At 38.3% G+C, this 19804-nt stretch overlaps 1 protein-coding gene across 1 annotated transcript in view; it reads left to right on the top strand.

Moving 5' to 3' along the window:
* The window catches only part of POU6F2 (POU class 6 homeobox 2), a 246238-nt gene that overhangs the window by 148638 nt on the left and 77796 nt on the right, over nt 1–19804 (top strand). Inside the window, exon 4 of the mRNA XM_052699000.1 lies at nt 5133–5473. Within this exon, the coding sequence (XP_052554960.1) occupies nt 5133–5473 (341 nt within the window). The remainder of the gene's footprint in view (nt 1–5132; nt 5474–19804) is intronic.

Genomic DNA, 19804 nt, shown 5'->3' on the forward strand with positions numbered 1-19804 from the left:
GACCATAATGTTCTTTAAGCCCTTAAATAGTCTAAAGTCCATGACGAGTATTGAGGTAGGTGAGCTGGGAGATCAGAAATTTTATTTTTAGTGACTCTTGACCATCTGTTTGTACACCTTAATTCATATCTCTCACTCTGATGTTAACGCTTTGATATCGTAGTTAAGCATAATCTGCTTAAAGTAGGATCATAAAATGTAGCATGATCCCTTTGGGAAGTCTGCTGTGGCACTGCAGAGATTAAAACCAAGAAATTACAGTGAAAATTTAAGTTTGAAAACTCCTCATGGCATTGTTTCCTCATAAGAAGTTCTTAGCAGCTTATCAGATATTTGGTATAGATGCAACATGTACTTTTGTTAAGGAAAATTGTACTATCACACAGCTTTTGTGGATTTTCCCTTTTTTTTTTTTTGGTTTTTTTTGAATCTTGTATGCACTTTTGGTTAATTATCTCTTGTTTAAAGTAATATGTTTTATGTTACTTTAAGAAAATAGTTCTTGTTTTAATTTTGAATGCAATTCTGAAAGAAAGTGTGCACTTGTCACTTAAAGATGTCAAAGTTTTACCCAGCTGTTAGCCAGTAAATCATAAAGAGATTCCTGAGTAGTAGGTAGGCAGTGCCTGTTATCTTTTATACATGCAGACACAGCACTGTTGTACCACCTGAAATTCCATCAGTCTCTAAGCTCTGCAGAAGTGACAAATGCTAGACAGGTATACGATTTATAATGGATGAGGTATGCAAGCAAGCTCTGGGAGCTGGATTGGATTTGATTACAAACAATAATGTGACACAACCTCTGCAGTGGATGGTATATACATGAGAGGCAGTGCAATCAGGCAGTACGAACACTGGAGAGTAGGCAGGATCCAGAGCCCTAAATTCCCTCTTACAGTGCACTAACTGCATGGCTTTGGGAAAGCTTTGTCTGATCGAACAGTTCTCCCTGTCTGTTTAGCTACAGCATGTTAAACAATCACACCTCACTAAGCCACTTCAATGCATGTCTCCAAAGAGGTTTTCTAAAGGACTTATATGAAAATAAAACAATTTATGTGAATAATTTTATGCAGTTGCTGGAAATGAACTTGAAAATTTCTCCATGAAGAAACTTTTCTCCATCAACACAATTTCCTTCAAGGGATCACCTTCCACACCAGCAAGAATGAGTGCACTTTCAGCACAAAAAGTGTGTGGTAGGGACACTGATATTCCTTCAGTGGCCAACATTAAAGTATGCAGCAGCACTGAATCCAAAGATTTTCTACCTCTAGATAAGGAATGAAGAAAATCTCCACATTGAGTCATCATCTGTGAGTTCTGGACATGACCACAGAATTTAAAACTTTCAAAGTCAGCTTCATACCCTCTTCATTCATTGGATGTGCATGAGTGATTGCATCTGCTCACATTTTAATGCACGGAAGTATATTGGCAATGGCTGCTTGGCACCAGTTACATTAGCAATTCAGTAGGAACTCAACATGTAAATGTTTGGATAGAAGAGGGGTGTTGAAGTAGTTTTTTCTCCTTTTTTTCCAATCTGGATTATGTCCCTTGTTATATGGGTTGACAGAAGAAAGAACATGAAGATCAAAATGTACATTAAGCAGGGCACTGACCTTGTCAAGAATGGCAATTCAATAAGGATTTAATTTTTAAGAAAATAGTTCAACAGCTGACCAAAGAACGACTTGTTAATGAAACCAAAGCCTACTGTCAGCATAACCATTCTGTCAAGTAAATCCTAACATGTCACAGCAATATGTATAAGCAATTATATATGTAAGCAATTTAATTCATACACTCAGTAAAACTGGATTTCACAAAGTGTGGGTCCTCTGGTAAGCATACAGACCATTATGTTCCTGTCTGTGGTTTAGACTCAACAACTTTTCACTTGCAAGGCAACTAATAGCCCTGCTTAGAAATATTAAAATGAACTCTGAAAAAAAATCGTATGCTCAGTGGGAAACATCAATGCTATTATTTATTATTACTTTCCTGATTCCTGTGAGGCATAGGAAAATATATAAAAGAATAGACTTATAGTTCATTTTAACCACTTCTTCATTAGTTTGATTTTTCAAGAAACTTCATTTCCTGTATACTTTGGGCTCCTTGCATGTCACCATTTTACAAAATTCAGGCAGTGATGCTTTTACTGTTATCACTGTATCAACAGATATTTGTTATATACTCTAAGTTCAGTCACAGGACCCCTGATAAAAATTTAACACAGTCCTGTTTTTGCAGTTTTATGTTATCAAGATACAATGATCCCTCCATCTTCTCTTACTTCATGTTATGTTAGATTGATACTTTTAGCATTACTTCAACTGCTATATTTTTCAAATTCTAGGTGAAAGGCATTCTTGAGAAGGAATATATGTTCTATATTCCAAAAATATTTCTGTAGATGTCCTCCCCTACACCTTGAATGCTTTTTCCTCTCCCCTCAATGCACTGTGTGCAATGTTGGGCATTCTTACAAATCCATTCCAAGCCAAGGCCTATAAGAGTGCCATATTGTAGAGAAGTGTTTGAGGACTACTGCTGCACAAAAAAGATAAAATAAAATAAAATTAAAAAATCACTGTATCTCAATTTGCTATAAAGAAATCTCGTTCTTCCCAGTTGTGCACATTTGATATAAAATGACTCTCCATTCCTCTCTGCAAGCCACATACATTACAAACTACACCACTCATTGCATTCATTTCTCTATAGAAGCAGTAAGAACATTTGTATTTAAAGTCTTTGTTCGTGGTATCAATGATTTGTCCAGACAGATGAGCTACCACAGGTGAGGAAATAGCCTGCACAAGCTAAAGAGCTGGTTCTAATCAGATTTTTTTCTCATGAGAATTGGAGAAGTTCTTCTCCCTCTGTATATACACCTACAGATGGAAAGATGGAATATGTGAACAGTATTCTTTGCCATCCTAGGTGCTTCACAGTGTGGTTAATATTTGTGTGTGCAGTTGCTTTCTGGTACGCACACCTCCTTTCTTTGTTCTCATATTCCTTAGATTATACTTTTACTTTCTACCCCTTTGACTTTAGGGCCTTTGGTTCTGGATTCTCCTGAAGGAATTAATGGAGTGTATGCTTTCTGCAGGTCGATTTCTTTTGCATGAGCTATCTCATATGTTAGTGGTCACTCTGTTTTATGTTGAAAAGCCAAATTGCTATGAGTAACTTTAATGATTGGAATATATTGGTCTTACCACTCCTCCTCCTTCACTTTATTCAGGTCATTTGTTGTAGTCACATCCACAACAGTAATTTTTGCAAAGACTTATTTGTAGTATGAATCTTACCTTTGATGAAACTAAATTTAGATCAGCTGTGCATGTAGGTAGGGGTGACCAACAGCTCTTCCTGCCAAATCTTTTAGTCTGCCTCCGTACAGACTTTTCTGGCTTACCCACTCTGCCTAAATTTTCTCATTTTCCTTTTCCCTTCCCTTTTTATTACTGTTACTTCTTCCCCTTCCCTCCCTCCCCCCCCCCCCCCCCAACCACCACCCAATTTATGGTTTATTGATTTCATAAGCCATACCAAGACTTTAGGTTCATCCCCAGGGTATAAACATCTGGAAAGCTGAAACAAGTATTTCAACACTAAAAGAAGTAGGAATAACTTGGCTTTATCTGCCAGTTTCCAAACAGTGTTTTTGTCCATGACATCTGAATCTCATTTTAGAAACAACGGATCTGATTCACACCCAGTTTACTTTGGCTTCTGATGATGGAACTTAGCATACAGAATGGTGTTGGGAATGCAGTACAGAGGGTAAAGTAGTGTGCTGACCTTATAAGCTGTTCAACTTGGAATCCTATAGGTATCTGTCACAACCCCAAAGCTGTGTAGTGACAGAGCCCCAGGTGACTTATTCAGGGAGTAATCTGAGAAAGCACCAGGTTCCTGTGGTATTCTGGCTGCTGCTTTAAATGTGCTCTTCTTTAGCGATGTCCCTGTGGCAAACTACTTGAGTTTAATCAATGCCTCAGTCAATTAGGGAGATAAAGTTTGAAGCTTTGTGCCTAAAGACTGATGAGAGCTACTGGTTTCCAAGGCTCACATTTCATAGAATCACAGAATGGTTTGGGTTGGAAGGGACCTTTGAGATCATCTACTTCCAACCCCCTGCTGTAGGCAGGAACGCCTCCCTCTAGATCGGGTTGCTCAGAGCTCCATCCAGCCTGGCCTTGAATGCTTCTAGGGAAGGGGCATGCACAACCTTGCTTGGAAAACTGCTCCATTTTCTCATAGAACTTCTTCCTAATATTTAGTCAAAATCTACCTCTTCCAGTTTAAATCCATTTCCCCTTGTCCTGTCACCACCTGCCCTTACAAAAAGTCCCTCCCCAGCTTTCCTGTAGGCCTCCTTTGGGTACTGGAAGACCACTTTGGAGCACATGCTTGCACAGCATGACAGACTTTTGCTACCAGAAGTAAGCAAGCAGTGCAAGTTTTCAAAATGCCTATGTTGTTTCACCAGGAGAAATTTATGGCTTTTAGCTGTGAATTATAAGGAGCAGCTGTAATTTCAGAGGCATGCATTTTATTGAGTACTTTTTCTACCTATGTATTGTACCAAAAAATTCACTGTTGAACATTCTATTTTTTGACACCTGCAGTATATAGATGTTACAAAGCTCTTTTCAGAGCATTCTTTATTTTACAACTATGGCTTTATCTGGCTCTATGTAACAGCACCAGTTTGTGTTATGAGCGCTTGCCACAATATGTGCAGTGTTATCCTGAGACTCTTCTTTGGCAGGGAAAGTTCCCATTGGCTTCAGTTGTAACCTTGTCTGAGCCAAGACTGCCAGTCAGCTTGGAGGCCTGTGCAGTACACAGAGCTGTAGCCCCACTGCAGATTAGCTTTCACAGAAGTCCTCACAGAAGCCCATCTCTTAGCATGGAACCACAGCATTCATTGCTGGGAACATGTTAATTAATTTCTTGCCACGACCTCAAGTCTGACACCAGCTGACCTTACTGGACACCATGCCCCACAATATATTAGAATCAGAACTTAAGAACTTAAGGATATCTTTAACATGACAGGTAATGCTGAAACCTACAAAACTGTTTCCTCTCTCTTCTATTCATAGCTACCTCATCCCTGAACTCCCAGCTTCAACAGCTTCAGCATCTTCAGCAGCTCCAGCATCAACAGCAGCAGCAGCAACAGCAAGGACAGCAGCAGCAGCAGCAGCAGCAGCAAAGCCAGCAGCAGCAGCAGCAAACTCAGCAGTCACAGACTCCACAGCCACCCCAGCAGACCCAGCAGCCACAGCCACAGCCATCAGCACCTCCACAGCAGAACCAAACACAGCCCCAAAGCCAGAGTCAGCAGCCTTCAGTCCCACAGTCCTCCAGTTCCCCTCAGAAACCAAGCCAGTCACCAGGGCACGGCCTTCCATCTCCTCTTACTTCACCAAACCCATTGCAGGTAAGGCACTGTGTACAAATCTCTAATGATTTAGTAAAAGGAGGTGCATAGTCCCTTTGCAGGGGGAAATCAAATTAACTTCTGGCCATACAAAATAAATTCTACCTCACAGTAGTTAATCTTTATAGGCAAGCAGCTTAGAACAGGCCAAAAGGTAAGTCAGAAAACCATAATTAATGATGGTCCTAGCTTGTTTCTTTCTGAAGAGTAAACATCTTTTGTTCATACATACACACATAGCCCATACCACAAAACCCATAGAAAACTATCTTGTTTTTTTCGTTTTTTTTTTTCCATAGATCTTTACAAAGAGCATTTTCCCAGCAGTCACACCTCATAACTTATGAGAGCAGCAAAATTAACTGCTCATTTTAGCAGCAGGTGATCCTGACTGTCCCTAAAAGAAGTAGAGCTTCCACTAGTGTATGTGTGCAAGAGATGGATGGATGGAATGCAGTTCCTCTTCAATCCACAGTCCTAAAGTTTGTCCTGATTAGGATCAAATACTTCTGTTAAGAGGCTTGGTATAGACTCCAGAGATCAGAATGCCAGAATTAATACCAGTCCTTGGCTCACTCTGCCAACATGAATGTTTTCTAATAGACCATGTCAACAGCTATGGCACTCAAACTGATACTGGACTCTTTCCATCTTAGAACTCCTGTACAGAAATAGAACAGAAACAGAAGAGCTATAAAACCATGGTCTGAATTTCTTACACTTCGGTGTTCTCACACAATATGTTTCATGCAGTATTCATGTCCTGCAAGAATGGCTTTGACTATGCCAGCAAGTGTGGTTCTGTAGAAATGCCAGGGAGATCTGAAAAGTGAGCAGCGCCTCTTTTGTTGGGTAGTGAAACTGCACTTAGAAGCAAGCTAGTAATATTGAGCAGTCTCTCTTCACTTTATTCCCTAGATTTTGAGACCACACTTCAAAAGTCTTATTCACACTGCTGGCTTCAGCCATTTGCTACAGAAATTAAGCTGCATTAGCTTAATAATTAAAAAATCCTTTTTGAAGCAATTAAGGGAATTGGCTTACAATAAGCTATGTTTGCTTATTGTGGCCAGTTAAACCTGCATTAACCCAAGTTGCAACTGAATTGCATCAAATCTGATTTTGTAATGGTTTAGATAGATGACTTAAAAGTCCATTGTAAATGTGTCCTTGCTTCCTGAGCTTTTTCCTACAATAGAGTATAATGTTTCTAGAGTTTCTCTTGTAAATTGTCTTAAAGGCTTGTTAGGCACCACTTAATGCCCAGTCTGTCATGCTAGTTACTGCTTTGGGACCCTTAATATGCAAATTATTGAAACACAGAGACAGGAATGGTTCCAGAGGTGCTTCTGTTACATTTTACTGTTTTGGTGAAGCTTTAGTATATGCATACTAATTACAAATTCTGTATGTTGCTATAACTGCCTGCTAAATACTTTTACCTCATTCCATTTTCCAGACAGAACAGAAATTAGCTCACAGAATAGAAAATAGCTTACAGAAATTAGGCTTCAAATAAGAAGAAAAACAGGATGATCTCAATGAATATATCTCAAGAATTTGAAATCTGAACTTGGAATCTTAGCTCTCATACATCCGCTGGTCCCACTTTAAATCTCTTCTGATTGTGAGTACTTCCAGTCTCACCTATAACCTCCAGATACAGACCAGGAGGAGCAGTTTCTAGGCCCTGGAGCGTGTCCAAAAAAGTGCAGTGAAGCTGGTGAAGGTTCTGTGGCACAAGTCTTATGAGGAGTTATTGAGGGAACTGAGGTTGTTTAGTCTGGAGAAGAGAAGGCTCAAGAGGAAACACTATCACTCTCTACAACTACCTGAAGGGAGCTGTTGTGAGGTGAGGGTTGGCTTTTTCACCCAGGTAACAGTGATAGGATGAGAGGGAATGGCATCAAGTTGTGCCAGGAGAAGTTCAGGTTGGAAATCAGGGAAAAAATTCCTCTCAAAAAGAGCAGTAATGCATTGGAACGGACTGCCCAGGGAGATGGTAGAGTCACTGTCCCTGGAGGTTTTCAAGAAAAGGGCAGACGTGGCACTGAGGGACATGGTTAGTGGACCCAGTGGTGGTGGTTTGATAACTGGACTGATGATCTTGGAGGTCTTTTCCAGCCGTGTGTGATTCTCTGATTCCACTGATGGCTCTGCAGAGTCTTATCTCACAGATGAGCAGTAAGAGCAAGTAAATTCAACAATTCCTTGCATAGGAATTGGAGGTGCCAATGTCTATGTGTTTACGGAGTTACTTTGGCACTCTCTTTAGCAACTGTATCCTCATAACTACCCTTCTGAGGACATTCTGGGTGTTGCAGACCAGACAGTAGTGGAAGATGGGATTCAAGTATTCTGAGGAGGTTTTAGTTCAAAAAACTTAATGAAAATTACCAAAGTGAGAGGTCTGTGCTTCCCACTAGGCTGAGTCCAGCCAGTACTGCTAAGCCAGCCACATGGTTGGGACACTTTCTGACCAACAGCCAATGGACTATAACCCATTGGTTGTCAGCTTTGGTGCAGCTTTAATGAAGAAACTGGGGGGAGGAGGTAGGGGGAAGGTTTACCTTACATCCTCTACTCAACATGAATAGTTGCTGTGAATACCTAAATTTGTTCAACTATACATGTATGCTATGTACTGACACCCACTAGAGAAACCTAGACTAAGTATAGTGCTTCAGCACTAGCCATAATGATGTGTGCAAGGGCCATTGATTTGGCCTTCTAGCCATGTCTACAGCAAGTGTAATGCTCCTCAAGCTTTTCTAAGATCAGAAATTAAGAAATAATTAAGAAATACTTAAGAACTTGAACATGCTGTGTCACATTACTGAGAACAGTGAAACTCATTAATATGCAAACAAGTAATGCTCAGAAATAACTCCAGAGGAGCGGCTCTTGCACTTGACATATGGCTGAAGAATGTGGTTGGATATTTTCTACAGCAGAGCAATACTGAGATCTCCTCCATGAAATTTGACATTTCATCCTAAATCCTGCAGAGAAAAGCAGTTTTAACTCCATAGGTTTAGCTTGAAGACTGGATCTGAAATTGTTTTTCACTGTACTAGCATAAAGCAAAAAAAGGAGAGAGCACACATTTGGCAACAGTTTGTATATCCAGTTCATCACGGCTGCTTAGAATGTGGATTCTTTTTAATGTCTAATGCTTTATCTTCAAAATAGGCTGAAAATTAAATTCAGAGATATTATGGCCTCTAAGGTAATGATCTTTATGAAGCAGAATGAAATGGGGTTTGTCTGAAGAATATTAAGGGAATAAAGATCAGCTAAGTTAAAGTTTGCCAGCTTAAATTTCATTTCTGAATTCTTGATTTTTTCATGTGGGCTTTATCCTCTTACATTATTCAGGATCTGTCTGAGAGATATTAGTTTAGAACAATGCAACCTCAAAAAATTGTCATGGAAAGTCAGTAATTCAGGAGGATGATTGTGTTTGTTTCAAAAACTCTGAAGGATAACAGCAATTACATCTCAAAATGTACAGATGCTGTCATGTCCTTCAGAAAGCAAATTAAATGAAAGTGACTTGCTTAGGTATACCTGATTGAGGTACTGTTGCTGGATGATCAGAAATTAATACTGCTGGGGCACAGTACACCAGCTAAAACTCTCAAAACAATTCTTGTCAGATTGTTCTGTAATACTCTGCTCTAATTTTATCAGCACTCTTTGCTCAGTTCAGTGGGCTGGATTGTAGTTATAAAACTATTACATTTAGAAAGGCTTTTAATGATTATGTAGAAAGGTGAAAAACCTTACTTTAGGTTCCAGGGCCTGACTTCTTGTAATTACATAAGCAATGAGGTCCCAGATGTATACTAGTGAAGGCAAAATCACAGCAGAAGAAAGGTTATAACTGATTTGCAAAGGGTAGCAAACCCAAGGAGAATTTTCCAAAGCAGAGATGCATTTCAGTGGGTTGTGGGTCAGGTAGACGATGGAAGGACCCTCACCCCTTCATTTTAAAATGGTGAAATTCCTCATGTAGATAATTGTTGTCTTATTTTTGCTTTTGTTGTGTCAGTTGATTGAGACAAAGCCATCAAAAGGTGAAAGGCAACCTAGCTCATGTTGTAAATTGAGGACCTTGAAACTTCTACTTCTGGGAAAATATGCTTCTCCAAATATAACTTTCCTGTGCATTTTTAATGTTATTACAGAGCAAACTGTATAGGTTCTTGAATGGTCAGCACGTTGCAACTCGAAAACATAGTTAGCACTTTTACAGAGTTTCCATTCAATTAAATTTCTGGAGCCGTAAGATCTTGATTATACACTGTGTAAAGTTAGATGAGCCAAGTACTAAGTAGCCAATTTTTCTGCTTGACTGCCAGGATGAGGTGGTTTGTATCCGCAATGTGTATTTAACTGGCTCCAAATGGGAGGTTAGCTTCTGGTGCTGACATTTGCTGTCTGTTTTAGTGGTATAGATAAAATCAGCCTACCTACAGACATATCTACAAACAAACAAATAAATAAATAAAATAAAGAGTCACAGTATAGGACTAGAAGAATTCCCAATGATTTCTACTGCTCTGTTCATGTGTGGATAGGAACAGACAAACAGGAAATCCCCCAGGGATTGCCCCACTGTAAAATTATTCTGACCATTTTCAGAACTATTTCCTAAAGCACTTTTTTGTCATAGAAGCCTACCTGCAATAACTGGAGCTGACGGAAGATGATGAGCAAGAAAAAAATAATAATAAAAGGAGGGAAGAAGGGAAGTGGAGAGATGACAACGGCAGAAAAAAATCTTCCAAGTAATAGCAAACTAGGATAGCAAAAACAGAACCTCCTTCAGATTAAATTTTCATACTAATCTTAAATAATGTATTTGGCACCTCAACACTTTTATAACAAAGGAGAAAAGAAAAGCAGAAAGGCTGCAACACTCAGCTGTAAATGAAGGAGAATGTGTACACAGATGCCTGAGGCTCCAACAGTCACAACACCCAAACCTCCCCTTCCCTTTTCCCCCAGCCCCATTCACTGGTTGGCTTCTCATTAAGGAAAAATCCACTTTAAAGAAATCTCAGTGTGTACTGACACTATGGTAAATTTACATATTTTTAAGATACACAAGAAACAATGAATTCTGTTTGAACAGGGAAGCTGAGATAAGTTCACAAGGAGCATAGTCAAGGGGCCTGTGTTTATGTCTGTGTTCATATTAGAGACCTGTTTAATTTTCTTGTGCTCATGGGCTCCTGAGATCAAAAAAACTTTATCAATATTATGACACCAGCCATACCATTGAAACTTTTTTTTAAATTTTGATAATATAATTTCACTTTCCTGCTGCATGATGCTGTGCAATGTCTGACTGTCAGAATCTGTTCCCAAGTTACTTCACAATCAGCTTGACAAATATATATATATATAATAAATGGTGAGCAAGGCAGGGGTTTGTACCCATTTTCCAAGGTTTCCCAATTTTGGTGTCAGTTGGACATCAGATAGAACACAAGGCAACAGGCAATACGGACACATCAAGTACATATTTATTCAAGAAGCTTCATACCCATCACCTGCTTAGAGTGAGCCTGTTTTAGTGCTGATCTTAGGTGTGTTTCCAGGAAGTATGAAAAGACAGGCTGAGAGTTGGGGCTCTTCAGCCAGGAGAAGAGAAGGCTTCAGGGAGGACCTTTCAGTACCTGACATAACAGGGGAAATGGTTTGTAACTGGAAGAGGGTAGAGTTAGACTGGGCATTAGGAAGAAATATTTTTCCTGTGAGGGTGATGGTACACTGGAACAGGCTGCCAGTGATGCTGTTAATGCCCTCTCCCTGAAAGAATTCAAGGCCAGGCTGGATGATTTTTGAGCAACCTGGTCTAGAGGGAGGTGTACCTACCTATAGCAGGGGGTTGGAATTAGATGATCTCAAAGGTCCCTTCCAACTCAAGCCGTTCTGTGATTCTATGATCTAGATCTCAACTCTAAATTAATAACATGGAACTTCCACTGCAATCATCTCAATTAAATCGTCTTTGGACTCTTAAGAATGTTTTTGTGAATTTCATCCTCTGCCCCTTCCAACAAAAAACTTTTTCTACTGACATTTTTGGATTTCTGAGTATTCTTACATTTTAATGATTTTTTTTCTGAGTTGGTAAAGGTGGTAAAGAAGAGAGTATTCATCTGAAAATTTCTGCTAACTAGAAAGTCATGCTTATACTGATATACCATACAAACATGCTTTTAACATATCCAAGTGCTGTTATCATTCACAACAACTTCTTTTGTTTTGGGCTTTTCCTTTTGCCACTGCTTCTGTGATAGTTCTGTGAAACAACACAGACATTCCTTTTCACAGATTTGAAACTTGTTTGAGAAAATACATTGGTTTTGAGTTTCATTGCATCCAGGGCATCCTTTCCTCTTTTCAGTTCTTCTGGGTGCTCCCTGAATCCTCCTCATCCCTTCTGGGGGAACCCTGTGTAGGGTTTCATATCTTTTCCTCAGCTGTCTTCCGGCTCCTAGAAGCTCACTGCTTTTTTGGGGTCTTTGAGGCATTGGGTCTTTGAGGTGAAAGGCTATTGAATACTGTGTTTAAACAGAGCAAAGAGATGTTTAAGGGTTCTCAAAGAGACTTTATAAGCCAGTTTCTTTGTTCCCTGAGGAAACCTTCTCTCAGTTGGAGCACTGGCTGCCTGGTCCATCCAAATATACTCTGCAGGTGTTGCTATTTTCAGAAGCACACAGAGTTCTGGTGTCTGACTCACATTTAAAGCAAAGGAAATTAATCTTAGAGCAAAACAACTGGCATTATTAGCACCCAAGGGGCAGAAGCTGAGGCTAATATAGGAAACCATTTGCTAGAGAATTCTCTGAAGGAGAGGAAAACAGAGCTCTTGCTTCTGAAATAGGAGCATTTAATAAAGTCTCTATAGTAACTAAGTATTTAATAAATAGGGAAATAAATAAATAATATCATCCCAGGACAAATTTGGGAAAGGATCCATATTTCTGTAAGGTCTTTTGTTCCCAAAATCTCTCTGACCAGACAGGAAAACTCTTGAGGACCTTAGAGACAGAAAAAAATGACACAGCTCCTCAGATACTCGTTTGAAACCTGTGGATTGTGTTTCCTAGTGGTCATTTATCTTAATTTCTCTTCTCACTCCTATTTCCAAAAATTTATGTAGATGGAATATCCCAAATTACTGCTTTATTTCTTTATTTTCCCTTATTTTTTCATACTCCTTACTTCGTTTTAATAGTATGTATATATATTTAAATTACAAATAATCATGATATATTATTTAAATTACAAATAATCACAGGTTTCTAGTTCTGTGAGAGAAGAACTTCTGTTTAGAAGGAAATGGAAGAAGTGAACAGAGAGCATCTGCTGGGCTTGTTGAATTTGGTGGAGGAGGAATATTCTAGAACTGTTGTAGTCTCGATGTTATGCCATTCAAGGCTCCTTGTACTAATGAGCATCTGAAAACTAAAAAAAAAAGTCACTCCAGGCTGTGTTTTAAAGTTGAAAATTAAGCCTTTTTCATCCGTGCTACAGAGATCTATCAGTGTCCACTTGTGGATTCCGACGGTGGCTTTAGCACATGCAATTTAAGACAGGTGTTTAAAAAACATAATACTTTCTCTTTTTTTATTAGTAGGTAGAATGTTTTGAAAGAGTGACTAAGCACAGGCCTGGAGATTATGAAATTTGCTTAAGTGTTAATGGGTTGATTGCTGAGTTACAGCCCGCCGTCTTTACTGGAAATTGATTGACTGGTGCTGCAGGTCTTCACACTTGACGCTCGGATTTGACTCGAAAATTCTGCCAAGTCTTTTACTCTGAAATTTATCTTAATTAGATCTGAAAGACCTGCCACAGCAGAATAGTCACACCGATTAAAATGAAAAACAGGAGAAATTACTGATCAAATTAATCATAATGTCGGGTTACAGCTGTAGGTCTGATGTAATTTGCCACTCCAGTGAGTTACATCGGCCCAGGCACAGGGAAGAGAGCTGGTTTTATGCTGATCTGTAACACCAGGCAGCTTCGGGCAGCCCATCAGGACGTTTATTCCATTCATTCTCTTGGCTTAGCCTGACCTTAGTGCTGCAACTTGAAACAAATTAGGCAGACGAAAAAAAACTATCCTTTTATCCAAGGGGTTGGGCTGGAAACGTGAGCTTTCCAAATCCTTCTTGTTTCATTTTCCCCCTTCCTCTGCCAATATTTGTTTGAAGTGACCAACAATTAATTATGTGGAAAATGGAAAATCAAAAGGTCAGAGGTTGCCACCTTGAGCACAAGCCAGCAAATGGGTAATTCTAAGAGCTCCTAGTGGGTTAAGGTATAAGTAAGGCTAACTAAAACAAATAGGTATATAGCAGCACACGAGAATACATATTCCAGCAGTAAGAAATAAGCAATCAGACTTGATATCTTGAATATGTAATGATCCTAAAATTTTACAAAAATTTTAAATGATAGACTTGTAGTTGACTACATACTCTCAATTTATTTTTTTCTTAATGTATAAAACACTGATTGAATCCACAACAGGAGGAGAGAAAGAGGTTGTTGGTCTGGAGGGACACCACTATAAAAATTTAATCTGGAAGAGAAATCTCCCGTGAGATTTCTAATACTCCTTCTACAAGCAAAGTCTGAAAGATTTTTAGGACAACCTGTCCGTGTACAAGCACCACTGTATTTTTTGCTGCTGATCCAAGACAACATCAAGAAATGAAGATATTTGCCACCAGCTGAGAATGGAAATGAAGTAAAGGAAATAGAACAAGAAACCAGATGAGCTCTGTTACTGTGAGTCTAACCTGTCAAACGTACAATTTTTTAATTTTAATATTGTAGTAACTTAAACTTATCAGAAATGTTCTAGGCTTTTTTGTTATTGTTTGTTCATTTATTTTTCTCAAGTGTGTTGTCATTTTAGTAAATTGTATATACCCCCAACCTCCAAAAAACTCAATCAACCAAAAAAGTCCCCTACTCTTTTAAATCTAAAAAACTGAAAAAGCTGGGGAAAGTTTTGTTTAAAAACAGCTTAAGTTGCATATAAACAATTTATTACCTTGAGTTGCTTAAAAATATTGATTTAACAAAAGAAATTGAAAACTTTAATTCAAGGTGATTATTTGAAATCTGCTGAAATGGTTCATTGTTATCAAATGCAAGTTTGTTGGCTTTTTTTTTTTCTGAAACATTTCCATATTTCAGCTTATCATTTGCATCAGCAACTATACCTTAAACTAGAAGAATTTCCTCCAGGAGAGCAACTTGACTTATTCCTTATAGCTTAGACATGATTAAATATCCCAGGAGGACTCTAGGTTTAGAGAATGAAGCTGGATTATGTTTTTGGAAGAGATCGGTAGGCAAAGCTGAGTTTCCAAGGGAGAAAAATAGATACATGAAAATAGCAAATCACATATTGCTAACATTATCCTTTTAATAAAAGACTGATGATGGTGAATTTTGGATCTTGAAAGAGCTGAGATTCTTTAAAGCAGTCATCATGGCTGCAGTATCATTGTATATGTGTTAGGAAATACTTCCACGCTTATAAATAACACCAGGGAAGCAATCAGAACTGAGAGAACCCTAGACTCTTATCAAAATTACAGATGTTATAAAGAAAAGCCTAAAAATATGGATGCAGCAACATCAGCATCTGTGCTACAGAACAGTAATTTGTCATAGCAATGGCCAGTAAATTGATATCAGAAGATATTTCTGAATGAATGCTGTAACGAGCAATAAGAAAAAGAAATAAAATGCTAGTTGGTAATGCTGTCATGGTTTTCACCACTGTAACCTTATAATTGCTTCTGCAACAAACTCTACTGGAGTGCTGGCTCTTCTGGCTCTTCTCCCAGCATGGGTAATGCTCTCCTTATGGACTGGTGTCAGCAGCTGGGACAGGAGATGCTGAAGGACTGATTTCCTGTGGACCCTTCCCCAGGGACATGGGCACACCTCACAGAGTGCCAGCTGGAGCTGCCAACGTGGGTGCCTTGAGGGCTATGGGAGGGCAGCTAATGTGGATCAGAGTTGTACTGGGATGAAGATCCAGGAAGGGGTAAGTAAGGAAGAGGCAATCTTATTCACAGTGCTCATCGGAAAGCACAGCTTCTAACAGCATGCAATTCCCCAGAGACAAAACCTGATTTTTAGGAGGAAAAGTAAAATGTTCTTAGGAGGAGAGTGTAGAAAAGCAATGTCTTTGTTATCCACAGAGCCTTTATTCCTACTGACCTTTTCCACTGGGAGAAAGACACCAGCAAATAGAAGGACTAGTATTGTGAAAGGCTGGAATTGTATCACTGATCACCAGTCTGCAATAAGATGCTGAGTATGTTTCTAAACTACCTCTGCAACTTTTCACTTTATAACAAGAACTAACTCTACTAGGGAAGTTGGCAGGTTTCACACAGCTAACAAATGAGACAGGAGCAAGCTCAATATGCCATTAGGAAGGTTTCCCCCTCTTCTCCTTCCCTGACTTAGAATTACAACCTCCTTTTTTTTTTTTTTTTTTTAACTGTCTTCTGTCTGTGAAACATGTTCTCAATGCAATCAAAATGTATGTCTGACAGAATTTTCAGTTCATGTAAAACAAATATAGAAATAAGCAAAACCTGAGAGAAACCAAGCCATTCTAAAAATTCTTGATGTTTTCCCTATAGACATTCAAAGAGTATGTCTAGGGGGAAGTCACTGGTACTTCAAATGTACAAGGAGGTATAGAGATAACATGTGTCAGTCCTGTAGACCCAAATTCTGCAGTCCACGCTCTCATGAGTGAAAGAGAAGCAGAAAAGAAAGGACAGGGGAGGGTGTGTATCTCTTCACTGCTCCATACAATCTGCACCTTTAGCTTTAATCTCATTATCAAGTTAAGCCTCTGACTATTGAATTTACTTCTGAAAAATAATTTGCATCAGGAAGCAATGTTCTCTCATAAATGGGTTGTTGGAGTCAAGAATGCCAGACTGCTGTCCCAGCTCTATCATTGCCTGGCACGTCACTTCATCCTTGTGTTCTTCTGTTGATTCTCCCACCATTATTTGATATGTTTAGACCTCAAACTTTTCCAATTTTTTGGTTTCTGTTTTTTGTTTGTTTTGGTTTTCTTTCATTGTTGTTTGATGGTTTTGTTGTGTTTGGTTTTTTTTTGTATAGTGCCATGAGACTTTGATCTTGCGCTGGGCTTCTGGGCACTGCTGTAAAACAAATGCTACAGAAGCAAGGAGTATTGAAAAAAGGAATTGCACAGCCCTAATCACTCACTCATTGAATTTAGAGAAGCATTGCTGTTAATTTCAGAGGACACAGTTTTGGTATCTATTTTGTTTTCAAGTATTTTGAATATTTTGAAGTTTCTGTCAGCTGCTCAGTGTGCTGTCAAATGCACTAATGAAAGGTTTTCCTAAAGTTAATTTTCCTACTCATAATACAATAACCAAATTTGCTTTAACACTTGAAAAAATCCATCCATACTAAAGAGAATCAGTTGCTTAATCCTAAAATTAAAGGTTATTGCATGCAAGAGAAAATAATTACATGCTCAAAGTATGGAAAAAAGAAAACTTTTTAAATATGTAGGTATTTGTATAATTAAAGACTAATCAAGCATGAAGGCTGCTGACTAAACCAGAAAATGAGATTGTTGGCAAGCAACATTGTAATGTAAATGCCATTTTTGTTTAAGTACTAAAAAGCTGGAGGAATGATATCCTGAACAGATTAAAAGCAAACAGCATTGATAATAAATATTTATCAGATTTCAAATGCAACACAGAGATTTTTATATTTTACATGCAAAATATATTGGCATTGAAATATTCAGTCACTTTTCAAAGGTTTGTTCACATCTTCACTTTAAAATGTTGAAAAGCAAGCACTTGCTAGTAGCAGAAATAGCTTTAAAATTCAGTCTTAACCTGTAGCAATGTCAGTAATCTGTACGCAAAGGAAAACAAGTGAGAGTTGCTTACATATTTAACTGCAAGTATAAGATCAACTCCTGGGGAGGGAGGGTCAGAATTTTAATGTTTGGGGTTTTTAATGGTTTTATTTTAATCCTCTTTGCTGTCGTTTTGGTTTTTTTTTTTGTTTTCTCAAAAAATGTTCACATTAATTTTTCAGAAAGTGTAGAAGCTTTTCAACTTAATTTAAAAATGCATAGTAAAGTATTTATGGAAGGCTTATCTACACTTATAGAAATTATCCCAACATAGGCATCATTTCATTGTAGAGGACTAACTTAGTTAAAGCTTTGCATTTAGAGGGCAGTACTTTTAAACTGGTGTAAAAGCGTTGCACTGGTTAAATGTGCTCATCATGCACCTCTATGTTATATACCTAAATCTTGTTCAGAAATGGATGTGAATATATTTGTCTACAGGCGTTCTGGAGTGGGAGGAAATGCTTAAAATGAGGTACCCAGATGAATTCTCATGCCCATCCATTTTCTTTCCATTGGACATTTCCCAGAGCTGGCACAACTCGATTTGCTGAAGTGCAGTAGAAACCACCTCTTAATCAAACCTGGTCATGCAGTTGTTGAGGCTAATTTAAAACATCCTTCAACATCTGTGAAAAGAGGCCTAAAAGTCGACAGTAAGGCAATGAAGACCTTTGCTTTGGTGCATGCACTGTGGGCCATTGCAACCACTGTATTGATATGTACCTCCTTGTTGTTTCCTCATACATTTACTTTTCAGAATAATTTTCATCTCACTTGATTATAACAGGGAGATGCAATAGCATGTCACTGACAGAGTTACTGGGGAAAATTGACAATAGGGATTTTTGAATGTAAGGCTGCCTACAACATTATCAATTTTTTCCGAGCCTAGTGTAATTATATTCTATTAGCCTTTGGACAAAGGGAGTGAAGATAAGTTTAAATTAAATAATACTGTGTGAAAGTCTAATTCTAGTCTCTTGAATAAGCTCTGGTCTACTTTTCAGAAGGACTGTGGCACTTACACTGATGTAAACTGCAGAAATTACTTAGCCCTTGAAGGACCCAAAGTAAAGGTTTCAGCCTCTGGATGTCTTAGAAAAATCTTATTCTTATCGATGGCTTATATCACAGGAAAATGACCATTTGCAAATGTGAAAATTCAGCCAGGTTCATTCAGTAGTCTGTATTTATTTGAATTACTGAACTCTTGAATGTACACAAATTCGGGTATCTGTACTTCACAACATCACAGACACATCATCGTTAAGAAACTTTATAAAGTGAACTTTATTGCAGATACTTTAATTCCTCTAAATAATCAATATTTGTGCTATTCTAAGGATTACATTGGTAAAGATGCACTAAAGAAAACAATAGAAACAGTACTGAACCTTTTGTGTAGGCCAGATCCACTAGTCAGTGGTACAGCAAGCAAACTTGAGGATGCAGTAAAGAATGTTTACAGAAAAGGTATTCAAGAGAATAGTCTTTGTGCCAGGTCTTACCCATAGGAAGTTTCAGTCCAGACCCCCAAGTAAGCAAATAAAAGAAAAACAGAGGGCTTTTGAAGGCAACTGCACATGTGCTTTTCCCTAGGAAGTGCATATAAATGCTGAGAGAGTACAGTTAGCTAAGGGAGGTTGGCAGATGAAAAGTCTGGCTTTTGTATTCTTTTTCCATTTTTTTTTTCACACTTACCCAAGAGAATCAAATTGTAAATTTTAAGTTGCCTGTTAACAAAATACTTGAATTCCATTTTTCAGCTGAGATGAGATGGTTGCACCTCCCATAGATAACTGATCCTGTCAAGCAGGTGATCATTCCTTTTTGTTTTGCTTTGTTTTCTAACTGCAACTTTGTTTAAAGTATAAGCTACAAGAATGGTTGTGCTCTTTTTTCTATACAGGACATTTCCAGTGTTTACTGAGGAAATCCAACACATAAATTATTTAAAGGCTAAAATAGGTACTCTTACAAGTCATTAAACTACTCAGTGTCTTGGAACACAAAGAGGATATCCCTGGGATATTTATCTGAGGGCTCTGTAGGTCAAAGGGGGAATGGAGTAAGCAGAAGAGCAATTATTCATAAACAAAAAAGGGGGATTGCTGTTAAAAGTGTCAGCATATACATCTGATATGCCTTAGGTGGGGCCATTACTCAGGAAAAGAAATGTCATTACTGCTATTTTGCACCAGATACTGCATAGCTATTCTACAGTAATCATGGCTTGCATAGCACTCAAGTTTAGTGGAAAACTTTCAGAGAAACTTCAAACAACTCAGTGAAATATGGAAACATCTCCAAGTTCTCTAGCTTTATATCCTACCCTTTGTCAAGTA

This window comes from Tympanuchus pallidicinctus, unplaced genomic scaffold (assembly GCF_026119805.1).
Source record: "Tympanuchus pallidicinctus isolate F22 unplaced genomic scaffold, pur_lepc_1.0 scaffold34, whole genome shotgun sequence".
In the NCBI taxonomy this organism is placed as follows: Eukaryota; Metazoa; Chordata; class Aves; order Galliformes; family Phasianidae; genus Tympanuchus; species Tympanuchus pallidicinctus.